At 46.3% G+C, this 20611-nt stretch overlaps 1 protein-coding gene across 1 annotated transcript in view; it reads left to right on the top strand.

Annotated features, from left to right (window-relative positions):
* The window catches only part of DDX42 (DEAD-box helicase 42), a 401460-nt gene extending 382219 nt beyond the window's left edge, over window positions 1–19241 (top strand). The window contains exon 18 of the mRNA XM_086923805.1: window positions 15387–19241. Within this exon, the coding sequence (XP_086779931.1) occupies window positions 15387–16121 (735 nt within the window). The 3' untranslated portion in view covers window positions 16122–19241. The remainder of the gene's footprint in view (window positions 1–15386) is intronic.
* The last annotated feature ends 1370 nt before the right edge of the window (window positions 19242–20611 follow it).

Below are 20611 nucleotides of genomic sequence, written 5' to 3'. Positions count from 1 at the left end.
CTCAAATTCATATCCAGCCACGTCAAGAGTGCACAACGCTAGTGGCCCATCCAAAGCCAGAACCAAAGGCTTCATTGGCACAGGTGCTGAAAACCTCGACGCTAGAGCGGAGAGCACAGCTGACCTTGAGACCTCTGTCCATACCTAGAGGCAAGAACATTGAGCCCATTCCACCCCAATCCACCCCCTAAAATCAGAGCCAAACCACCACAGCCAGTGCCTTTTCCTCAAAGAGTAGGCTGGCCTTCGAGGTGGAACCTTTTTTCAGGCTTTTCTCTCCCAAGCTGGCACTGGGGAATTGCCAGGCTAGAGCAACTAAACCTTCCTTTGCCAGACAGTCCACCTCATCCACCAAACAGTCACTAGAGGTGTCCAATCTTTCATATTCATGGCCAGGTGGTGCCTATGGCCACTAGCCCTTATGTCCAGGCCCGTGCCCCACTGATGATACCTAGGATGTCGATCATGAATGCATATATACATCTTTTCTATAGCATGAACCTAGCCAAAAGGCAGCTGAGTGTAGTACTTAGTCCATAAAGTGGATCTCCCGGGTCACCCTAGTCTAGGTCCTTACCCAGTGAAGGCCTCTACTGCATCATATCATCAGGTAATTCAGAGGGCCATAGCACAAAGTGGCACATGTATGTCACCCAGGAGAATGACCACTTCCTCCTGGAGACACTCTCCAAATCACACTGTACTGTCCAGTTTCTACACCTGCTCAAGGGCATACGGAAATTAGCCCCTGGCAATTTTTAGGAGACTGTCAAAGCGAGAGTATAGAAAACATTCAAACTAGTGATCCAGCTGACATAAAGGTCAGCTGGGTCACATGGCCTGCAAGTGCGCCTCCACCCAGGCCACGAGCAGTGCTCCAGCTGCAAGGGAAGCAGAAAGACTGACACAGCGGACAAGAGGGTGGCGATAGAACCCGGTAACCAGAAGATGCGAGAGCTCCTTCAAAATCTCCCAAAGCAGTACAGTTAAGGGCAAAGGAGAGGGTGTTTAAGGGCAAAGTTATAGCTAATCCCAGTATTCATTGCACTTTAGATGTCACGGACACAGCCTCTAGGAGCAATAATGCCTCTGTCTCCATGTTCGACCTGAGGTCCAGCAACATCTCCTCAACCTAATATGCAACATGCCATTTGATCAACAAGCACTATTCGGAAAGCATGTGGCTGTTGGCCTGAGGGGGATCAAAAATGACAGATACAGTATAATTCATAAGTCCCCTCCAGTACAGATGATCCACCTGTGACTTCCAAGATGATCAGAGGCGCCTAGAGGCAGTATGATGGACAAACGCCGCAATAATATCCATTTGGGTATGAATGGAGTTTTCCCTCACGTTGAGGTCAATACCATCAAACCTATCAGAGATCGGTGGCAAGAATGGCGCTTATCAGTCGTGATCTCAAGACCACAACAAAGTGTGATTTCCTGCTTTCATACCTAACCCCTATACAGGCTGTAGTGAGGGAGAATTTCTTGCTTTGTTCCAAAATGGTTCAAAATCACCATCAACTGTTGAGTTCTCCAGAATCACTAGTCCAAATGCTCCCTGTAATTAATCTAGAAACTGCCCCCTCACAAACTACAGAACCGAAGCAGGAAATTGCTATTATTAATAAGGAAGCTTCTACTCTTGGCTGTCCCTGGTGAAGAATAAAATAGGAAAATGCCTTCCGTGCACCTCCGAGTACTCAAGTTTTGCAGCGTGAATCTTTCTGGATTCACTATGCTGTGCATTATTCCGCGGTCTAGTGGTTGGGTCCGGAATCGTAGTCTTTGCCCTTCTTTTTTTTTTTTTTTTTTCCCGTAGCCCAGTTGGGCGGCGACGTCTCAGCTTTTGGTGTCCTTCCTGTGGCGTTGGCACACTTCCTGCGGAAGCTCCCTTCCTTGGGCGCCATCTTCAGATTATTTTTTCCACTGTTGGGTCTGGATCGTCACCGATAGGTTCCAGAGTTTTTGGAGAAAAGAAGTAAAAGACTGAAATCTGCAGAAAAATATTGGAGAATACATCTAGGAACAAGACCATTGAGCCGGGACGGCGAAGGAGGAGAACATCGAAGACTTCGACGGAGAATGCGCACACAACGGGCCCCCTGAGCGCAGGAATGGACGAGATTCCGTTCAAATTCTGCCGCAATTGCCACCACAAATATGCGCAGAAGGACCAGCATCTGGTTTGTAACCTCTGCCGGTCGACCATGAACGATTTAGAAAAGGGGGTGGTGATGAACAGAGTGTCTGAATTAAGCAGACCACTCTTACCCAGTCCAAAGATCAGGGCTTGATCCATCACCGTTATTTATCTCACTGCCCCATCCCAGCTCAGAACCTGGCTATATGCAAATCAGTCTGTCCCTGGCCCAGTGCATCATGGGAACAGGGCAGACTAAACTACCAATCCAATTCTTCACCAGAAAGGAGACAAGCTACCGGGGACCGGTTTCTGGCATTTCAGCCGTCTTCGGCCCGGCTTGCTTGAATCCTGATGGAGCAGTGAGAAAGGGACTCATGTCTGAGTATACCCTGCCACACCTATAGTGGCCAAAAACGATTTAGAAAAGGGGGTGGTGATGAACAGAGTGTCTGAATTAAGCAGACCACTCTTACCCAGTCCAAAGATCAGGGCTTGATCCATCACCGTTATTTATCTCACTGCCCCATCCCAGCTCAGAACCTGGCTATATGCAAATCAGTCTGTCCCTGGCCAGTGCATCATGGGAACAGGGCAGACTAAACTACCAAGCCAATTCTTCACCAGAAAGGAGACAAGCTACCGGGGACCGGTTTCTGGCATTTCAGCCGTCTTCGGCCCGGCTTGCTTGAATCCTGATGGAGCAGTGAGAAAGGGACTCATGTCTGAGTATACCCTGCCACACCTATAGTGGCCAAAAACGATTTAGAAAAGGGGGTGGTGATGAACAGAGTGTCTGAATTAAGCAGACCACTCTTACCCAGTCCAAAGATCAGGGCTTGATCCTTGCTCATTGCACCATCAGGATTCAAGCAAACCGGGCCGAAGACGGCTGTAATGCCAGAAACCGGTCCCCGGGAGCTTGTTTCCTTCCCAGTGTAAGAATTGGCTTTTGTAGTTTGGTTTGCCCTGTTCCCATCATGCACTGGGACAGGAACAGACTAATTTGCATACAGCCAGGTTCTGAAACTGGGATGGTGCAGTGAGCTAAAAAACGGTGTTGAATCTAGCCCTGATCTCTTGACTGGGTGAGAGCTTTCTGCTTAATTCAGAGACTCTGTCCCTCACCACCCCTTGTTGTAAATATTTTTGTCCACCCTAAGCGTGGAAGGGTATTCTCAGATGTGAGACCCTTGCTCATTGCACCATCAGGATTCAAGCAAACCGGGCCGAAGACGGCTGTAATGCCAGAAACCGGTCCCCGGGAGCTTGTTTCCTTCCCAGTGTAAGAATTGGCTTTTGTAGTTTGGTTTGCCCTGTTCCCATCATGCACTGGGACAGGAACAGACTAATTTGCATACCGCCAGGTTCTGAAACTGGGATGGTGCAGTGAGCTAAAACACGATGTTGGATCTAGCCCTGATCTCTTGACTGGGTGAGAGCTTTCTGCTTAATTCAGAGACTCTGTCCCTCACCACCCCTTGTTGTAAATATTTTGGTCGACCATGAAAGCAAGGATTGCGAAGCCTCCTCCGTCTTCACCCGGGAGACTCTTAGGTTTAGAGAGAGGCAGAGGATAGCCAACCACAGCATGCAAGGCAAAGGCCGTCCTCCGTCGCTTCGGGACTTGGTCCTCTCCAGTGACGAAGAGGACATCACAGAGGGACCAGATGACTACACGGTCGTAGAGACTGATGAGAAAACTACGAAAGGGGTATAGACGTCGACCCCATAAACCCCAACAGACTCTCGAAAGCCTGAGTCAGACTCTCTAAAAGCAGAGTCTAAGTCCACGAAAGGAGCACTAGCACTGAACATTTCGGCGGTCGCAGCTGCATCCAGGGACAAACAGCCCAGTGGATCCTTCAAAAAGGACTCCCAGACGTCAAACACAAGAAAAGCCTAGGTCGTCGAAGCACGTCTCCGAAAAGGAGTGCTCGACACCGAAGGAAAATGACCCGAAGGCTACTTCGAAGTCAAAGTCTATGTCGAAGAGATCGTCCGAATCACTCGATGCCGAGCAGGCCACCAAGATGGAAAGGAAAAAGAGAAGGCTCGAGGCCGAAATGGATAACATCCTGCAAAGGAAAAGAGAGTTCGACGAAGAGGTTCACCATCCCGTCGAAGCCAGCGACAACTATCTTCGAAGACGAGGATGCGTTCGACGCCGAAGAGCCGCCGAAAACTCCTGAGCCCCAAGAACGCAAAGAGGAAGAGGACCTATACTAATACGGGGAAGGCGAGTAAGACCAGCGCACGAGTTTGGCCTTGGCATCCTCAGTGGTGCAGGACCTGGATTGGCAGAACCTCAACAGTGAAATCCCAGAAGAGGCTGTGGAGACGTATCCTTCGAGGCCTTCGCCGCCAGATGACATTGGTATCTACAACATGGTCATCAGGAACGGGGCAACAGTTTATGGAGTGAAACTGGAGGAAGAAAAAACAAAAGCCTTCTTCCTCTTTGAGACCCTGCTCCCCAGTCAAACCAGGAGTCAATTCCTTCCCATGCTACCAAGTATCCTGGACCCGGGGAGGGAGGCATTCAAGGAACCAGCAAGCTGCAGGTCTGTCACACCTAGGACAGAGAAGAAATACAAGCACACCTCTAAAGACCATTCCTACATCCAGGGATCCATCACAGCTGACTCTGCCATTGCAGCAACAGCCAGAAAGAGTGCCAACGTTCCCACAAACTCAGGCCCGCCACCAGACAAAAGAAAGTAAGAGGATATACCTCACTGGAAGGAAAATAGAGAAGAATGCAGTTGTACACTGGCGCATTGCCAACTCTAATGCCCTACTCAACCGGCATACGTACCAGCATTGGGATGAGGTTGGACAGCTTCTCAAACACCTCCCTGAGCAATACCACAGAGAGCGACGCACCTGGTGGAGGAAGGCAAGAATCTATTTAACTCATGCCTGAAATCAGCCCTGGATGCGGCAGGCTCATGATGATCAGGTTCACAGAAAGAAGGCATTCCTGGCTGAGGATTTCAGGCTTCAAGCCGGAAGTACAGAATAACATCCTGAACACCCCCTTCAATGGAGAAACCCTTTTTGGAGCACCAGTGGATGAGAAACTCACCAAACTCAAAAAGGAAAATGGAACCTCAAGGTCCATGGGGGCCTTGCAATTCAGAGGAATGAGAAGAGGTGCACGACACGGAGGTCAAACGGAAGAGGGGGAAACCAGCCTGGAACGTCACATCAGACATTCCAGCAGGGCGACCAGAGCGACAATCAAGCGCAGCAGGGCCAGCAAAAAAAAAAACTGGCAATACCAGCCTCTGGGCCAGTCCTTTCGTGGGTGGGTGAATGGACGAGGACAAACAAGAAGAGGGGGCCAGCAACCCACCTGAAAGTGACTCTGCACCACCAAGCATGCCCACCCACACAACACCTCTGCAGGAGGGGCACAACAAAAAAGGGTTACACTGACTAAAATCCAACGAACAAGTAACACCAGTAGGAGGCAGACTAAAACACTTCTTCCAGGAATGGAAGAAAATAACAGACAAATGGATACTGAACATCATACAGTTCAGATACTGCATAGAACTGGAAAAGAAACCGCCAAACAGGAAACCAAAAAGAAAAGCGCGCTCAGTAAAAGAACTAGCGCTACTCATAGAGGAAGCACAAGAACTCCTCCACGAAGAAGCAATAGAAACAGTAACATTCAAGGAAAGAAACAAAGGAGTCTACTCTAACTACTTCCTCATACCAAAGATGGACGAAACGTTAAGACCCATCCTCGACCTACGGTTCCTAAACCAATACATAAGAACACAAATATTTAAGATGACATCTCTACAAGAAGTCATTACTCAGATAAGGGACGGAGACTTTATGCCACCCATAGACCTAAAAGACGTCTACCTACACATTCCCATGAACAGACGGCACAAACATCTACTGAGATTTGCCATAGACAAAGCACACTAACAGTTCATCGCCCTGGCCTTCGGACTAAAATCTGCACCAAGGGTCTTCACCAAGTGCCTCGCGGCCGTGGCAGCGCACCTAAGGAGGGAAGAGATCCATGTATACCCTTACCTCGACTTCTGGCTAATAAAAACAAGTTCCTACAAACAATGCAAAGAACATGCACAGCGGGTCACAAAGACACTAACAGAACCGGGATTCCTGCATACATGCATACACCTAGTCCCCAATATACGGCTATGTATGAGACCATTCCAGGAATGGCTGCAACAACGATGGTCACAAGCTACAGGGAGTTGGAAAGATCTAGTGGTTGTAATACACCCAGTGCAAAAGGAGATAGCGTGGTGGAACAAGGAGAACATAACAAAGGGGAAGCCCTTAACACCACGAAACCCAACAGTGACCATCACCACAGACGCATCCCAGAAGGGATGGGGAGCACACATGAACCAACTCAAGATCTGGGGCCTGTGGACTCCAACAGATGCGATCAAGCGTATCAACTACCTGGAACTAAAGACCGTGTTCCTCACCCTAAAAGTCTTCCAGAAACAACTGTATGGGCAGAGTGTTAATGCACACAGACAACACCACAACAATGTTCTACATCAACAAACAGAGGAACACAATCAGTCGCACTATCCAACCTAGCTCAGGTCATATGGAGATGGGCCATCCCACTCAAAATAGATCTCCTAGCTGTATACCTACCAGGGAAGGACAACATGGAGGAATACTGGCTCAGCAGACAGACATCGGCATTCCACGTGTGGGAGCTCAAAGCACAAGAAGCACAAAGGCGATTAAAGAAGTGGGGGACTCCAAAATAGACCTATTTGCAACACACCAGAATACAAAATCCCGATACTTTACATCCAGGCAACCAGGGGAACAATCCCAGGGGAATGCCCTATGGATAAGCTGGTCGAAAACATTTGCCTACGCCCCCCCCCCCCCCCCCCCCCCCCTCCCCGATACCACTGATACCCAGGGTACTCGGCAAATGCAGAACCAGCAACATGACGTTGATTCTGATGGCACCACAGTGGGCCTGACAGTCATGGTTCTCACAAATAGTGGAGATATGGCGCAGGGACCACCTCACAAATTCGGGAAAAGAAAGGACTTCCTCTCCAAGCAAAACGGAGAGGTACTCCACCCAGAGCCAGAGAGCCTCTGCCTAGCTGCATGGCTCCTGAAGACATAGTTTGCACACCTCAAACTGCCGGAGAGCACACTGCGGGTGCTACCAGAGGCAAGGAGACCTACCACACGGAGGTGCTATGTGGCAAAATAGAAAAGATTCAAACAAGGGTGTATCAAGAAAGAACTGCACAAGAAGATGACAAAGGAATCAACTGTGCTAAATTATTTAACACACCTGCTAAAATCTAACCTAAGTTCCACCTTGCTGAGAGTACACCGAGCAGCGATAGTAGCCCACACAAGAGGAGAGCCTGGAAAGAGCTTCTTTACATCACAAGTAGTAAACCGGTTCTTGGAAGGGGCTAAAAGGAGAGCCCCACCCAAAAGGATGCCGCCACGGACATGGAACCTTAAATTAGTCCTCACGGAGCTTATGAAGGCACCCTCCGAACCCATCCAGAAGGCCTCACTACAAATGCTCACAATGAAGACACCTTTTCTAGTGACAATCACCTCGCTACTCAGGTTAAGCGAACTGCAAGCACTAACGCTACAAGAACCTTACATCCAAATACACAATGACAGGGTGGTGATGAGAACGGACCCACACTTTATGCCAAAGGTGGTGTCAAGGTTTCACATGACCCAGTCAATACAGATACCAAGCTTCTATCAGAAACCATCCACAAGCGCAGAAAGGGCACTGCACACTCTGGAGGCTAAAAGGGCCGTAATGCATTACATGGAAAGAACTAAAGAGCACAGGAAAACAAAGCAGTTCTTTGTGTCTTTTGCAAGCAGTTTCCTGGGCAGACCAGTAACAAAGGGCACCATCTCACGATGGATCGCACAAGCGATACAATTCTATCATAGGCAGGCAGGTCAAGAACTAACAGAGGGGGCACAAGCCCACTCTACCAGGAAAAAGGGAGCAACAGTAGCCTTCCTGGCTAACACACTCATTCGAGACATATGCTTGGCGGCAACTTGGGCTTCAATGCACACGTTCACTAAGCACTACTGAGTGGATATACAAATGAACAAGGAAGCACAAGTAGGACAGAAAGTGCTTTAACATATATTTAACAACCAACGCTCATCTTCCACCCAGCCGCCACAAACATAACAAACCGCTACAAAGTCTATGCACAGCATAGAGAATCCAGAAAGATTCACGCTGCAAAACGAATAGTTTCTTACCTGTCGGTGTAGTTTTGCAGCTTGAAGATCTTTCTGTATTCACTAGCGAACCCACCCACCTCTGCCAGAAAGATGAGGCAGGAGAGGAAGGTGGAAGTACAAGGGCAATATAAAAACAGACACCTTATGAGACTAAGTGGAAATTCATTTACTTTCAAGGAAGAACTTGAAAACATCGCAAAAGGATTCACGAACACAACAAAAAAACAAGAAAAAAAGAATCCGAAGATGGCGCCCAAAGGTGGGAGAATCTGCAGGAAGCATGCCGACGTCACAGGAAGGACACCAAAAGGTGGGACGTCGATGCCCACCTGGGCTACGAAAAAAAAATGCGAAAAGATTACGATTCTGGACCCAACGACTAGACCGCGGAAAAATGCGCAGCATAGTGAATCCAGAAAGATCTTCAAGCTGCAAAACTACACCGACGGGTAAGAAACAATTCGTTCTTAAATAAAGTGTTTGAGGCATGTGAGCTGTTGATCACATGCTTTGCATTCTCCTGCCATCTGGTGTTGGGTCCGGATGGCTGCAAGCTATTTTTCTTCAAAGAAGTCTTTCCAGTCATGAGGTAAGGTGACTCCTCCTTTCGGTGATAGTGAGCATGGGCATCGACTCCATTCAAATTCTGCCCTCGGTGCAACCGTTCTTCGTGTTCTCCTCTTTGCTCAATCCACTATACCTGCGTTGGTATTGTTTCGTACGCATATCCCACTTCGGAGCCTAAAACTTCCACTCCGAATGGCCTTTCCATTCCGGCCTGAAGTCCTCGGCGCCGAAACTGAAAAATGCTCCTTCGAAGCTGGATACTACTCTGGGACATTTCCTGTAAACAGGTAAGTCAAGTAGTTAGTTACTGCAGTATTGAAGAATTTCTTTAGGGATTTCAAACTCCACACTTAGATACTTTTCCAAGAAAAACAGTCAATGTTATCCTATGGAGGAAAATAGTGTTATTTGTATAAAGAAAATAATGAAAATAGTGTAGTATTTGGTAGTGGGAGTTGAGGTTCTGTGGCTAGACTCGGGTGTCCCCCCAGGGCCAAGGATGCACTCTAGTTAGACCCTCAGCAGCACTAGGGCGGGTGCAGAGTGCTGAGGCCCAATGTTATCCAATGGGGGATAACGGGAAAACAGTAACAATGGAGCCGATGACCATGCGCACTATCACCGAATGGAGGAGTCGCCTTACCTCGTGACTAGGAATGACTTCTTCGAAGAAAAAAAACTTGCAAACATCTGGACCCAAAACTAGATGGCAGGAGTATGCAAAGTATGTGAATCTACAGCTCTACATGCCAAGAACAGATGTTTACTGGTTAAGTAACATTATCCAGTGACAACGGTAATGCTAACACCCAGCTGATGATCTCCCTATCCCAGGCACCAGATGTAGCAGCCTCTAATTTCAGGGCTTGCATGCTGGAGCTTGCCTCCTGGATGGCTAAGAACTGCCTGAAACTTAATGGCAACAAGACAGAGGTGCTTGTGGTGGGGGGTGATTCATCTGGCTGGACGTTGGCTTGGTGGCCTCAGAGTCTGGGCCCTACCCCCACACCATGCACCCAGGCGAATAATCTTCGGGTCTGGTTGGATTCCACTCTTTCTTATGATGTACATATCAGATGCGTAGTGGGGAAATGTTTCAGAGTCCTCAAAAATCTACGTAAAAAGTTAGATCTCCTCCCGATAGGGGCTAGGAAGACGTTGGTGTTTGCTCTTATTACATCTCGCCTAGAATATGGCAACATACTCTACCTGGGCGCCACGGCTAAAGGTCTTGGGAGATTACAGGCTTTGCAGAATGCCGCCACACAACTGGTACTTATGCAGCCTAGGAGGGCTGCTTCTAAAAAAGCCCTGGATATGCTGCACTGGCTTCCAGTGAAGAAAAGAGTGATGTTTAAGGTATTATGCACCTGCCACTGCATCACCCAGAACGCTCGTCCTTCATATCTGAGGGACCTTGTCACTAGCTATGTGCCTGGAAGGTCCCTTAGATCTAGTGGGACTGGTCTGTTGAAAGTGCCGAAGGTATAGGCCAGAATGGGAGGCCGATCCTTCAGGTTCTTAGCAGCTCAAAACTGGAGCAGACTCCCTGTAAAACTCCGGGTGGAGATCTCTGAAGCTTAGTTTAGGAAGGCGCTTAAAACGTATCTGTTCTCCGGTTAGCCTAGCGGAGGCCTTAGACCGGGGTTGGGCCGTTACCTCTCTCTCACCTTAGCGCGAGGACATGCCGGGATGGCGTAACCATGCGCTTTATAAATCTCCTTTATTATTATTATATTATTATATCAGAGTCTACGCATGAAGGATCGGACGCCGAAATCCTGGCAGGAGACTCTGGGAAACCATGCACCCACAAAAAGGCTAGCAGCACAGGAAGGTGACGGATAAGGTATGACACCATACACATCCGTCAGGACCGAAGGACCACGAAGGAAAGGCGCAAGCCAAAGCAGCCTGACTCAGAGTAAAAAGGCTATTGAAGGTTAGCCGCGATCTAAAGAACCCCACAGGACCCTACCAAGGGATACCGTAGAGGGAAAATCATATAAGACGCCGAAAACCAGGGTCGAAAATAAACCCCCGAAGAGAAGCGCAACACCGGCGAAGGACGCAAGCGCTTGCCAGAAAAGAAAGTCTTCGGTGTCCGACGCCAAGAGAACACTCTTAAGTCGAGAAAAAGTGAAGACTCAAGGCCTAGATGGTGACGCTCTTCCAAAAGAAAAAGGAGTTTGGCGCGTCACTTAAAGAATCCCGGATCCCGAAAGTCCCTGTCAATGATCCGGAAAATGACAAAGCTAAAGAAGCGGAAGACACCGAAAAAGAAGAGAAGGACATCCTCTAATCCCCTCGAACTTTGCTAAGTGGATCCCGAGGACTGCAAAGACGCTCCAGAGGATTTGGAAGGCTCTGAAAATTTCAAGGATACATGGAATGACCATGACACCGAAAGTCCTGAAGAGGAGATATGCTGCTATCCCTCAAAGGCATCACCACCAGATGATATAGCCTTCTACAACCAGCTGGTGAAAAGGGCAGCAAACACTCGGGGTACCCCTCGAAAGAAAATAGGAGACACTTGTTTCCTGCTGGAGACACTTGCCCCTGCCAACATGGGAACACAGTACTTGCCAATGCTACCAAGCAGCCTAGACCAAGGTAAAGTTGCCTTTAAGGAACGAGCCTCAAGCAAGGGGGTGACACCAAGGGTCGAGAAAAAATACAAGGCCTCCTCCAAGGGCCCTAAATATATTCAGGGCAACAATGTGGCTGACTCCATCATAGTCACCACATGCAGAAGAAGAGCTAATGCACTCTCTAACACTGGACCCCCACCAGAAAAGGAAAGCAAGGGAATGGATCTGTTGGGAAGAAAGATGGAGAAAGAAGCAGCAAAACAATGGTGCATTGCTAACTCCAACACCCTCCTGATCAGATACGGGCACCAGCAGTAGGACGACATAGCGGAGCTCATCAACAAGCTCCCTGTGGAGGACAAAAAGAGAGGAACATCTATTGTCCAAGAAGGCAGAAACATTGCAAACGCATGCCTTAATTCTGCACTAGATGCAGCAGACCCTGCATCCAAAGTAAGGTGTAGTGTGCGCAGAGTCCAGTGAAAACCCAATGGTAGACGAGGTGAAACTAGACAGTACTTTGCCCTCTTTTTGTGGTAGTTTGGGCGAGCAGCAAGGCTTTATCAGAGGGAAATGTTACGCATTTATTGTACACACACAGGCAAGAAATGGTGTCACACACTCAAATACTTAACTGACCAATTTGTTGTGTAAAAATAATATTTAGTTATTTTATTTCTAGAACCAAGCCAAGTCTGGTGCAGGTAAGTGAAATAATACTTTGCAGGTATGTTGCAGTTGAAATACAATTGAAATGCAGTTGGATGCAATTGGTTCGTTTACAGGCAAGTCAACAGTAAAAATTACTTTACAGTTACTTTTGGGATTACTTTTTCTACTCGGTGTGATATGTCTCGATATCACACTGGGACATTTCCTAGAGTAAAGGTAAGTAATTCAGTTTTTGTACATTTGCAGTTTTTCAAGGTTTCATAAAATCAACTCCACACTTAGAAGACATTTTTTAAGAAAAGCAGTCAATGCAATCCTATGGGAGGAAATAAAGTTATCGGTTTACAGGTAAATACTTAGCTTTGGGAGTTGGTTTTCTGAAGTTAGAACAATGGTTTCCCCAGGGTCGAGGGCGCACTCTCAAAACACCCTCAGCGGCACTAGGGCAGCCGGGTGCAGAGTGCTGAGTCCCAATGTAAGGTAAGTACTTAGTTTGGGAGTTGGTTTTCTGAGGTTATAACGAGGTTCCCCCAGGGGCAAAGAGGCACACTCAAAGCACCCTCAGTGGCACTAGGGTGGCTAAGTGAAGAGTGCTGAATCCCAATATTATCCAATGGTGGGATAGGGGGCCTCCAGTTAGTGGCTGCTCACAAACAGGCCCCAACGTTGTGGGAGCAAAGCTGCTGGACTTAAGCTCAGGGCAAAGGGGGATGCGAGTTAGCACGCAAATTCCATACCCCAATACAGCATGCCTTGCAGCGCATGCGCTGCCCAGGCTCAACCTAAACTAGCATTGGCATAGCCAATAGGTGTTGCATTTGGGGCCTCATAAGTGTTTTGCCATGCAGCACATTATTCTGGGTGCTGTGCTACCACGGATTGAAGAGCTATACAACTACTACTCACTGGGTCATGAATCTGATTCAGGAATACATCCTTGCCTCAAGAAATATTTATGGGAGCGGCAGGTCTGAGAGACAGAGGTGGGCGAGAAAAGTGGGACAGTGAGAGGGAGCGAATTTGGGAAGACCAAAAAGTGAAAGAGGGAGGCAGTGGTGTAATGGAGGAGCCTAAAACACCTGCATGGGGAAGAGGAGGGGTGCACACCCTTCTTTCCCTAAAACAGTTTAGCCTAGGGCCTAAAATACACAAGTCTCAGGGTCACTCGCCACTCTCTGCAGGTAGCACATCATTTTGCATGACACCACTGCAGAGGGATTGTGAGGAGAGGTGAGACAGAAAGCTGGGGGAAGCAAGTGGGAGAAGTTTATGACAGAGACAGGCAGGTGGGTGAGAGAGAGAGCCACGTGGAAGATGTGTGGGAGACTAGAAAAGAGACTTAAGGAAGTGAAGGAAACAAGTGGCGAGCTAGAAAGAGAGAGGGAAAGGAAGTCACAGGGAGTAGTGGGAGTGGGAGTGGGAGAAATGTGCAAGTGGCAGCAGGATAATTAGTCGCCATATTTGTTGTAACTTTTTATCCGTTTGAGCTAAATACAAAGTTTATTTTGATAAAATCGAGAGTCTATGCAGTGATCGTGGATTATGTGGCAAATGCGGCAAACCCATAATTATGTGATATAGCCGCGGCCACATAATTGCATAATTCTAGTGGCCCTGGGTAAAATAAATCAGTGAGTATTGAAAAATGAATAGGGGAGCTTCAGATTAGGATTGGGGTGCATCAACAGAGCTGTGGGTGCTTGCATAGCAAGGACGTGGCATGTCAAGGCTGGAGTAACAGATGTGTGTTGGACCCAAGGTGAAATAGAGGTGCATCGGCAGAGCTGTGCATCTTGGCCTGCAGGGGTGGCTCCATGTGTGGACTCGAGGCCAGAGCAACAGATATGTAGGCCCAAGGATTGGAATACTCAACTCAGAAGGAAGAAAGACTGGGGCAGTCCGACTAACGGCTGGAAAGTATATGAAAATGCTACATGAGTGCAAGCACTAGCAGGGTCTATGCAAAGACAGTCAGCCTACAGCTCGAGTAGGACACTCGTCCAATCTTGCACTGACTGTTGTGCAATGTTTGTTTGTGGATCAGCCTTTAGCTGCAGGGGTCTGCTGTGCATCGGCCTGGCCACTCAGGGCAGCACGTTAAACAAATGGTCCATACAATACCATGTGCATATTGTTACCAGTTTGGGCCTGCAAAGCTGGACTTGACCAACATAAAAGTGTGAGTTACCTCTGTGAGGCCATGAGGGCAGGGCAGAGGTCAGTCACGTTTGTTTGGCGCACAATGATCTTTTCTCCAACCGGTAGATATAATGACAACATTTTCCTATAGGTTTGTCCAAAGTGACCAACTCATTTCAATGCTGAAAAAACACTACATAAACCTTGATGTTTTTCAGGCAGCTCTGCGTTCAAGCGCTCCCAAATATGGCATGCCGCCACAAGCACGAGTGCTTGAAAAGTGCAGACCAATTTCTAAAGGTCATCTCCTAGAAGAGCGCATGCGCGCTGCGCTAGGCTAGACCTAAAAAGAGGACTAAGAAGAGAGTTCCGGTCCAACCACTAGATGGCCTAATAATGCACAGCATGTGAATCCAGAAAAATCTACAAAATTGTTACTACTGGTAAGTAACCATTTCATTTGTTTAGGCCCTATGGATGTGGACTGCTCTACTCTTTGTATTCATGGTTGGGAATCTTTCCTTTCTTAGGACCAAAGAAGGTAGGACATTAAAGTAATTTATTCACTCTGGTTGCTCCTGAATTCTTAGTCCTTCATTTACTTCGGACATATGATCCACCCTCCTCTCCATCTTCCTTCTGGCCATAAAGTTGCCACACTATGGTCAGATAAAAATAAGACTCTACTGTCATACCCTTGCTTGAAAAGCATTGCAGTTGACAAAGCCACTGGTTCTCAGACTTGGTCTTATGTAATCTTAAAATGATAGTGCTAGGGCACCAGCTCTGCTGCACTTCTGTGGAATTACTTCTCATTTCTGTGCCTAAGAATAGAGCAGTTTGAAGAATGGATAATTTAACTTACTCAGATGTGCCTTTTTGTGGGTGGATACTATACTTTATGCAGTTTGTTTTATTGTATTATTTTTTGGATCTTAGTTAGCTGGTGTGTCTGACATTGGTTTTTTTCGCCTTTCTTTTAACAGTCCCAGTACAAGACTCATTTTGTTGCTGCTAGCTTGAACAGCCCAAAAACAGGAAATACTTCAACCAACGCAACTGGATGGACCAGTGCAGGGAGCTTAAGCTCTGTACCTACGCATCCTGGGCAGACCCCACCAACCCCTGCTGCTCCTACTGCACCAGCAGTCAAAGCGATGGCAGGATTTGTCAGCACGTCGACTTTGAGCACCATACCAACGGGCTACCCAAGTATGGGTATTCCAGGGTATACAGTACCAAATACTCTCAGCAGTAATAGAGAAGGTCACCGTGAAGGCAGTGGAGGGCGAGACAGCATCCGTGAAAGTAGCAGTGGGCGGGACAGTGGCCGTGAGAGCAGTAGTGGACGAGAAAGTGGGCGTGAGAACAGCAGTGGACGTGATGGACGAGAGGGTGGTAGCAGTCGAGACCGTCACAGCGAAAGTCGGAGTAGCCGAGACAGCCAGCGATATGGTGACAGTGGGGGCCGTCATGGAGATGGCAGCAGCCGTCATGGTGATGGCAGCAGTCGTCATGGAGAAGGGCATCGCCACGGTGAAGGACACCATTCTCGTAGCCGACACAGCGAAGGTCGGAGTAGCAGTGAAGGTCGAAGTGGGGGAGAAAGTCGAAATGGTGAAAGCCGTAGAGATGGAGGCAGCAGTAAACGAGATAACAAACCTGAAGACTTCGTGCCCCCTGATGCACCCAAGCGCAAGAAGTCTCGATGGGACAGTTAAATATATACTCTTTCTTTTTGGTTTTGTTCAGTGGTAGAATTTAGTTTTCTTGAGCAAAAATTTCCAGTTAAGCTGTTGGTCATTTGATTATTGACAAAGGAAAGAAAGAATTAAAGTGGGCACCTCCCTTAATAACATGGAGAGAAGGTTGCTATTCCTGGGGCTGCCAGGGGTTACTTAATGAGCGTTCTTTCAAGCTAAGCATGAACCGTAAATTAAAGAGCAAATTTTTGTAGTGCTTTAGGCTTTAAAAAAATATGTATTGAAGAAAATGCGTGAAATTTACTAATGTGTTGGTAAGAGGATTTAACATGAAATGTACCATTTATTACCTTTGCTGTTGCCACTACAATATGTAAGTCCAGCCTTCATTGGCTTGTACACCAGACTTTACCAGGTTATTTCTGTTTAGCAAAATGGTTTTGCTGAACTAATCGTTTTTTTTCCTTAATGTGGAAACAAAGCAGATGTCCAGAATTTGTTACTAGATACAAAAAATGAGTGACAACAGTCTAACTAATGTTGCTAGAGTTAAAAAAAAAAGTGACTCTAAATCGATTTAGCTTATCAGTGATTCCCCCATGGGAAGTGTAGTTAAAGCATGAAATGGAGCATCCTCTTCGAACTTGGATTGACAGCAAACTGGAAAGGAAACGGTCTATTCTTTGTTGTCTTTCATTTTAAAGTTCTCCCATTTTCTTAGCCATTTTACTCACACTTTACACATCAGCTCTTAATGCCAGAGTCTGTGTGAATAATTGTAGTTACAATAGATGATATTATATGGGGCATACTGTTTCCTAAATACCTTGCGTCCTTTCTAAGGCCCAAGCAAAGGTGGAGAGTGGCAGAGGATTCTGTGAGTTAAAAACAGATCTTCTCTATGAAGTTTGATTAAATTGTTTCTCATTTGTAATGTAGGGGATGTTCTGACATAATTATGGCAGAACTGGAAGAAAATAGTGCATCAAAGATCTATCTACAGTGCCAGATGGGATATAGTACATTTAGTACTTTAAATTTGCTCATCAGTTTTACTGCCCTATTTCCAGGAGCCAGACCGTGATCAAGACTCTTCTGACAATGAACAGGCCAAATAAAAACCTCCACTATTGGGATGATTCTTTAACAAATACTTAATTTACACTCCACAGTTTCATAGTAATTAAATTACAGGCCAACTTTAAGTTCCCTCTGAAGACCTTTCTCACTTTTCACTGTATGTAGTAAGATGACCAGCCGGAGCTTCTTCCTGCCCGATGTTCTGTGGATTAGGCTAATGTCAAAGAGGGAGGGCTGTCTTGTTCAAGATTTCTAAAACATTTTTGAGATACGTCTAATTCTCTTAATCAAGAGTCAGACTCTAGCCAATTTATGTGCATCTGTTATGATTTTACAGATTTAAAAGAAGAATGCCTGTCACTGCTTCCTACGAGGAAAGGAACCTCTTTTAACATGCCTCTTTTGACCTAAGTTTACCATGCTTTTCATTTGCTCTGGACTCCAGATTCAGTGCCATACAGTTAATCAGAAACGCAGTGATGACGAATGTGACCCAGACCTTGCTAGCTCTCTCTCCTCGGAGGGTGCCTCTCAGTGAATTTTTGTTCTTTCTGTTGCATGTTATTCTAGGTTTCTTCAGGGTGCTGTCTCTGCCGTGTGTAGCACGAGTCCTTTTTTTACTGATATATTGGCAAAGTCAAGAACTTGTTTAAATGCAGTGATAGAACTATTGGAGTGTCTTTTAAGCGCTCACATTTCCATCATTTAGGGAAGGTTTTTATGAATGAAGAAATTCTGTTAATAATTTCCTTCTTTCAATAGTTACAAGGCTTTTCTTCTGATCCCCAACAGTGATCTATTGGTTGATGTTAAGCTTTACCGTCAATAATAACCCAACCAGTCATTAGTTGTTAATTCATATGTAAACCAGATTAAAAATGCAACTTTATGCGTAAATATCCAAACTCCACTGTACAACTATATTCTTAATTTTAAGAGATGCTGCTGCTAAAGTTTGCATTTGTCTGTCTTGTGACAGTTGACTGACTCCAATCTTCGTCTCTAGCTTTGCACAGATGATGACAGTTTGATTAGTTATTTGATGGTACTGCTGTTCTACCTTTTTTTGTCATCTTGTAAATAATTGGGAGGAGCACCTCTGGCCTTTCCGGCCATCTTTAAGACAGTGTGAGGATACTCTTAGTTAGAAAAACAAAAGTTACTGGTGGGTAAAGCCAATTCTCTTTTGTTGCTTGTGTTCATAAAGGTTATCAACTTTTGTCCTTATAGGTCAATTCTGTGCCCCTTTACATATACAGCGTATCTAGTCAATCATAAAGTCGCTGATCTTGTTCCTCTAACAATTCCCACTGATGTAAGTTTTTGCACAGTGTGAAATCTTGCTCTAACCACAATATTCCAGTCTGGTTGCTCAACTAGAGCAACCTGCCAAGCTTCTGACGTGTTGCAAATTGTCATCTGGACACATGGAAGCCATTTCTGAAGACTGTAATTGGCCTATTAATCGTTCTTGTACGCTGATTATATATTTTTTCATCCTACAAGTGCTAGACTCAATCCATTAGTGCTTTTTGCCTTTGAGAGCATATTGTGATCCTCTCCACGACTCCTGCCTAATGCTTTAATTAGTCTAGTAAGTAGTTGTGATGACAGCCTCCTGTGAGGCAGCAATTCCAGCTCCCTTCCAGCCCCCTTTAACAAGCAAGGTATACATTTGGTATTTGACACTTCTCTTAATTGAAAGCCACAGAGCCCTAAAAGCCACGGTTTCTAAACATTTTATATAGCAGTAATCAGACTAAACAGTCTACAGCTAGTCAAGGAAACAAAACTGTTCAATTCAAATGCAATGCCTGTATGGCATATTTCGGTCAAACTGTACAGTATACATCATTGTTGCTTTCTGTTTGTTCTGTTTTACTGTAGTTTGAGCGGCAGCGGTGCAGTGGTATTCAATTGGATTTACTGTACAACCTCCGATCTTGTTGAAATGAAGCCAACCTAAAATGTTTTAGGTTTTGTGACTTTGATGTTTTCTTAATTGACTGCATTGCATATTTTCTGCTTGCTTAAGTAAATGTTTTATAATTAGTCTCACAGTGTGTGTTTGTCTTTTCGTGTTTGTGGTATTTTGATATGTGTCTTTGCTTATATAATGCCGATTGGATTTATAATGTTTCCTCTATCTCACAAAATAAGTTTTTTCCAATTGTCTCCTTCGGTTTCTTATCTTGATTTAAAATCGGCCACTATGCACCGATAGTCATGGAGCAATTATTTTCATAGCCATATCTGCTGTGGAATTTCCACTGCATTTTCTGTGTCCCGAATGAGTCACGCATGAACTGAAGAAAACGTTAAGTGGACATTCAACTTTTTAAAATTCAATTCCAGGTTCTGGTTCATCGCCCTCTCCTTTTTTAGGTCGAGTTTACTCGAACCTATTGTAGTCAACCCAAAAGCTGACTTTTTACGATGCGGATTTTCGAATGTTCATGTGAAATCACGTGACCACAAGCTCCTTCGTGCACGAGCTTGCATTTCCACACAGGCTTCCCCCTGCCAGCAGCATTTGCCACATCAAAGGCTTCCGCTGCCCTGCCCCCCGCCGTCACTTATTCACAGCCGCAGGCCGTGACTTCAAAGGGTTCAATTTCAGTACGCCCACGCTTTAATTCCCTCCCCTCCCTCACCACAGAGCAACCCCCCTCCCTCACTGCAAGATCGTGTGCATTTTCACTTCCCGGTCTCAACCAGCCCTCAGATTACAGCGCACCCTCTAGTGTTAACCTTCCCTTGTTTAAATCATAAGTCCCAACCAGTTGACGTTAAGTGTCCATAGTCTGTCTGTCCCATTTTCTCTGTGCCACCTCCCCACCCTCCTATTGCCTCGCTCTGTACCCTGCACCCACACGCAGGCACAGCTTTTCATTCAGATGCACGGTTTGACCCTGGCATCTTGGGCTCCCCCGCTTTGTGCTCCAATGTTGCAGAATGAGGAATACGTTCCCTCTGAGGAATTACTAAATTAATAAACCGTATCTACGTCCCGTGCCCCACTGTCCATCTCTGCTCCCATCTCCTCCCGCCCGGGTTTCCTGCCTATGCCCTACACTCTCTCAGCCTTATGTTCTTCCCTCCCACGCTTGTTTGTTTCTTGGCCATGGACGGAGAAAATTCCACTCAATCCCAGCAGAGCACGCAAACCGGTTCTCATCCGCCTTTTGAGGGGTCCAAACTTGTTTTTTTATCGCGGCCACTTGAAGCACTTTCACTGTGCGTGGTTGTGGCAGATCAGAAGACTTTGAAGTTCCTTGTCTTTTTATGGAACACTGCACGATTTCTCGGTGAAGCTGATAAAAAAAAAACACACTGTGTTGCTTGCTCTATGCATTGGTTCTGTAAAATATACTGAAAACACTGCTTATTTAAGCAAATAAATATAACCTAAAACAATTGAGAAAGGG

Source organism: Lissotriton vulgaris, chromosome 5 (genome assembly GCF_964263255.1).
Source record: "Lissotriton vulgaris chromosome 5, aLisVul1.2, whole genome shotgun sequence".
In the NCBI taxonomy this organism is placed as follows: domain Eukaryota; kingdom Metazoa; phylum Chordata; class Amphibia; order Caudata; family Salamandridae; genus Lissotriton; species Lissotriton vulgaris.
The sequence above is the reverse complement of the archived record's forward strand: the minus strand, read 5'-3'. Positions and strand labels throughout refer to the sequence as shown.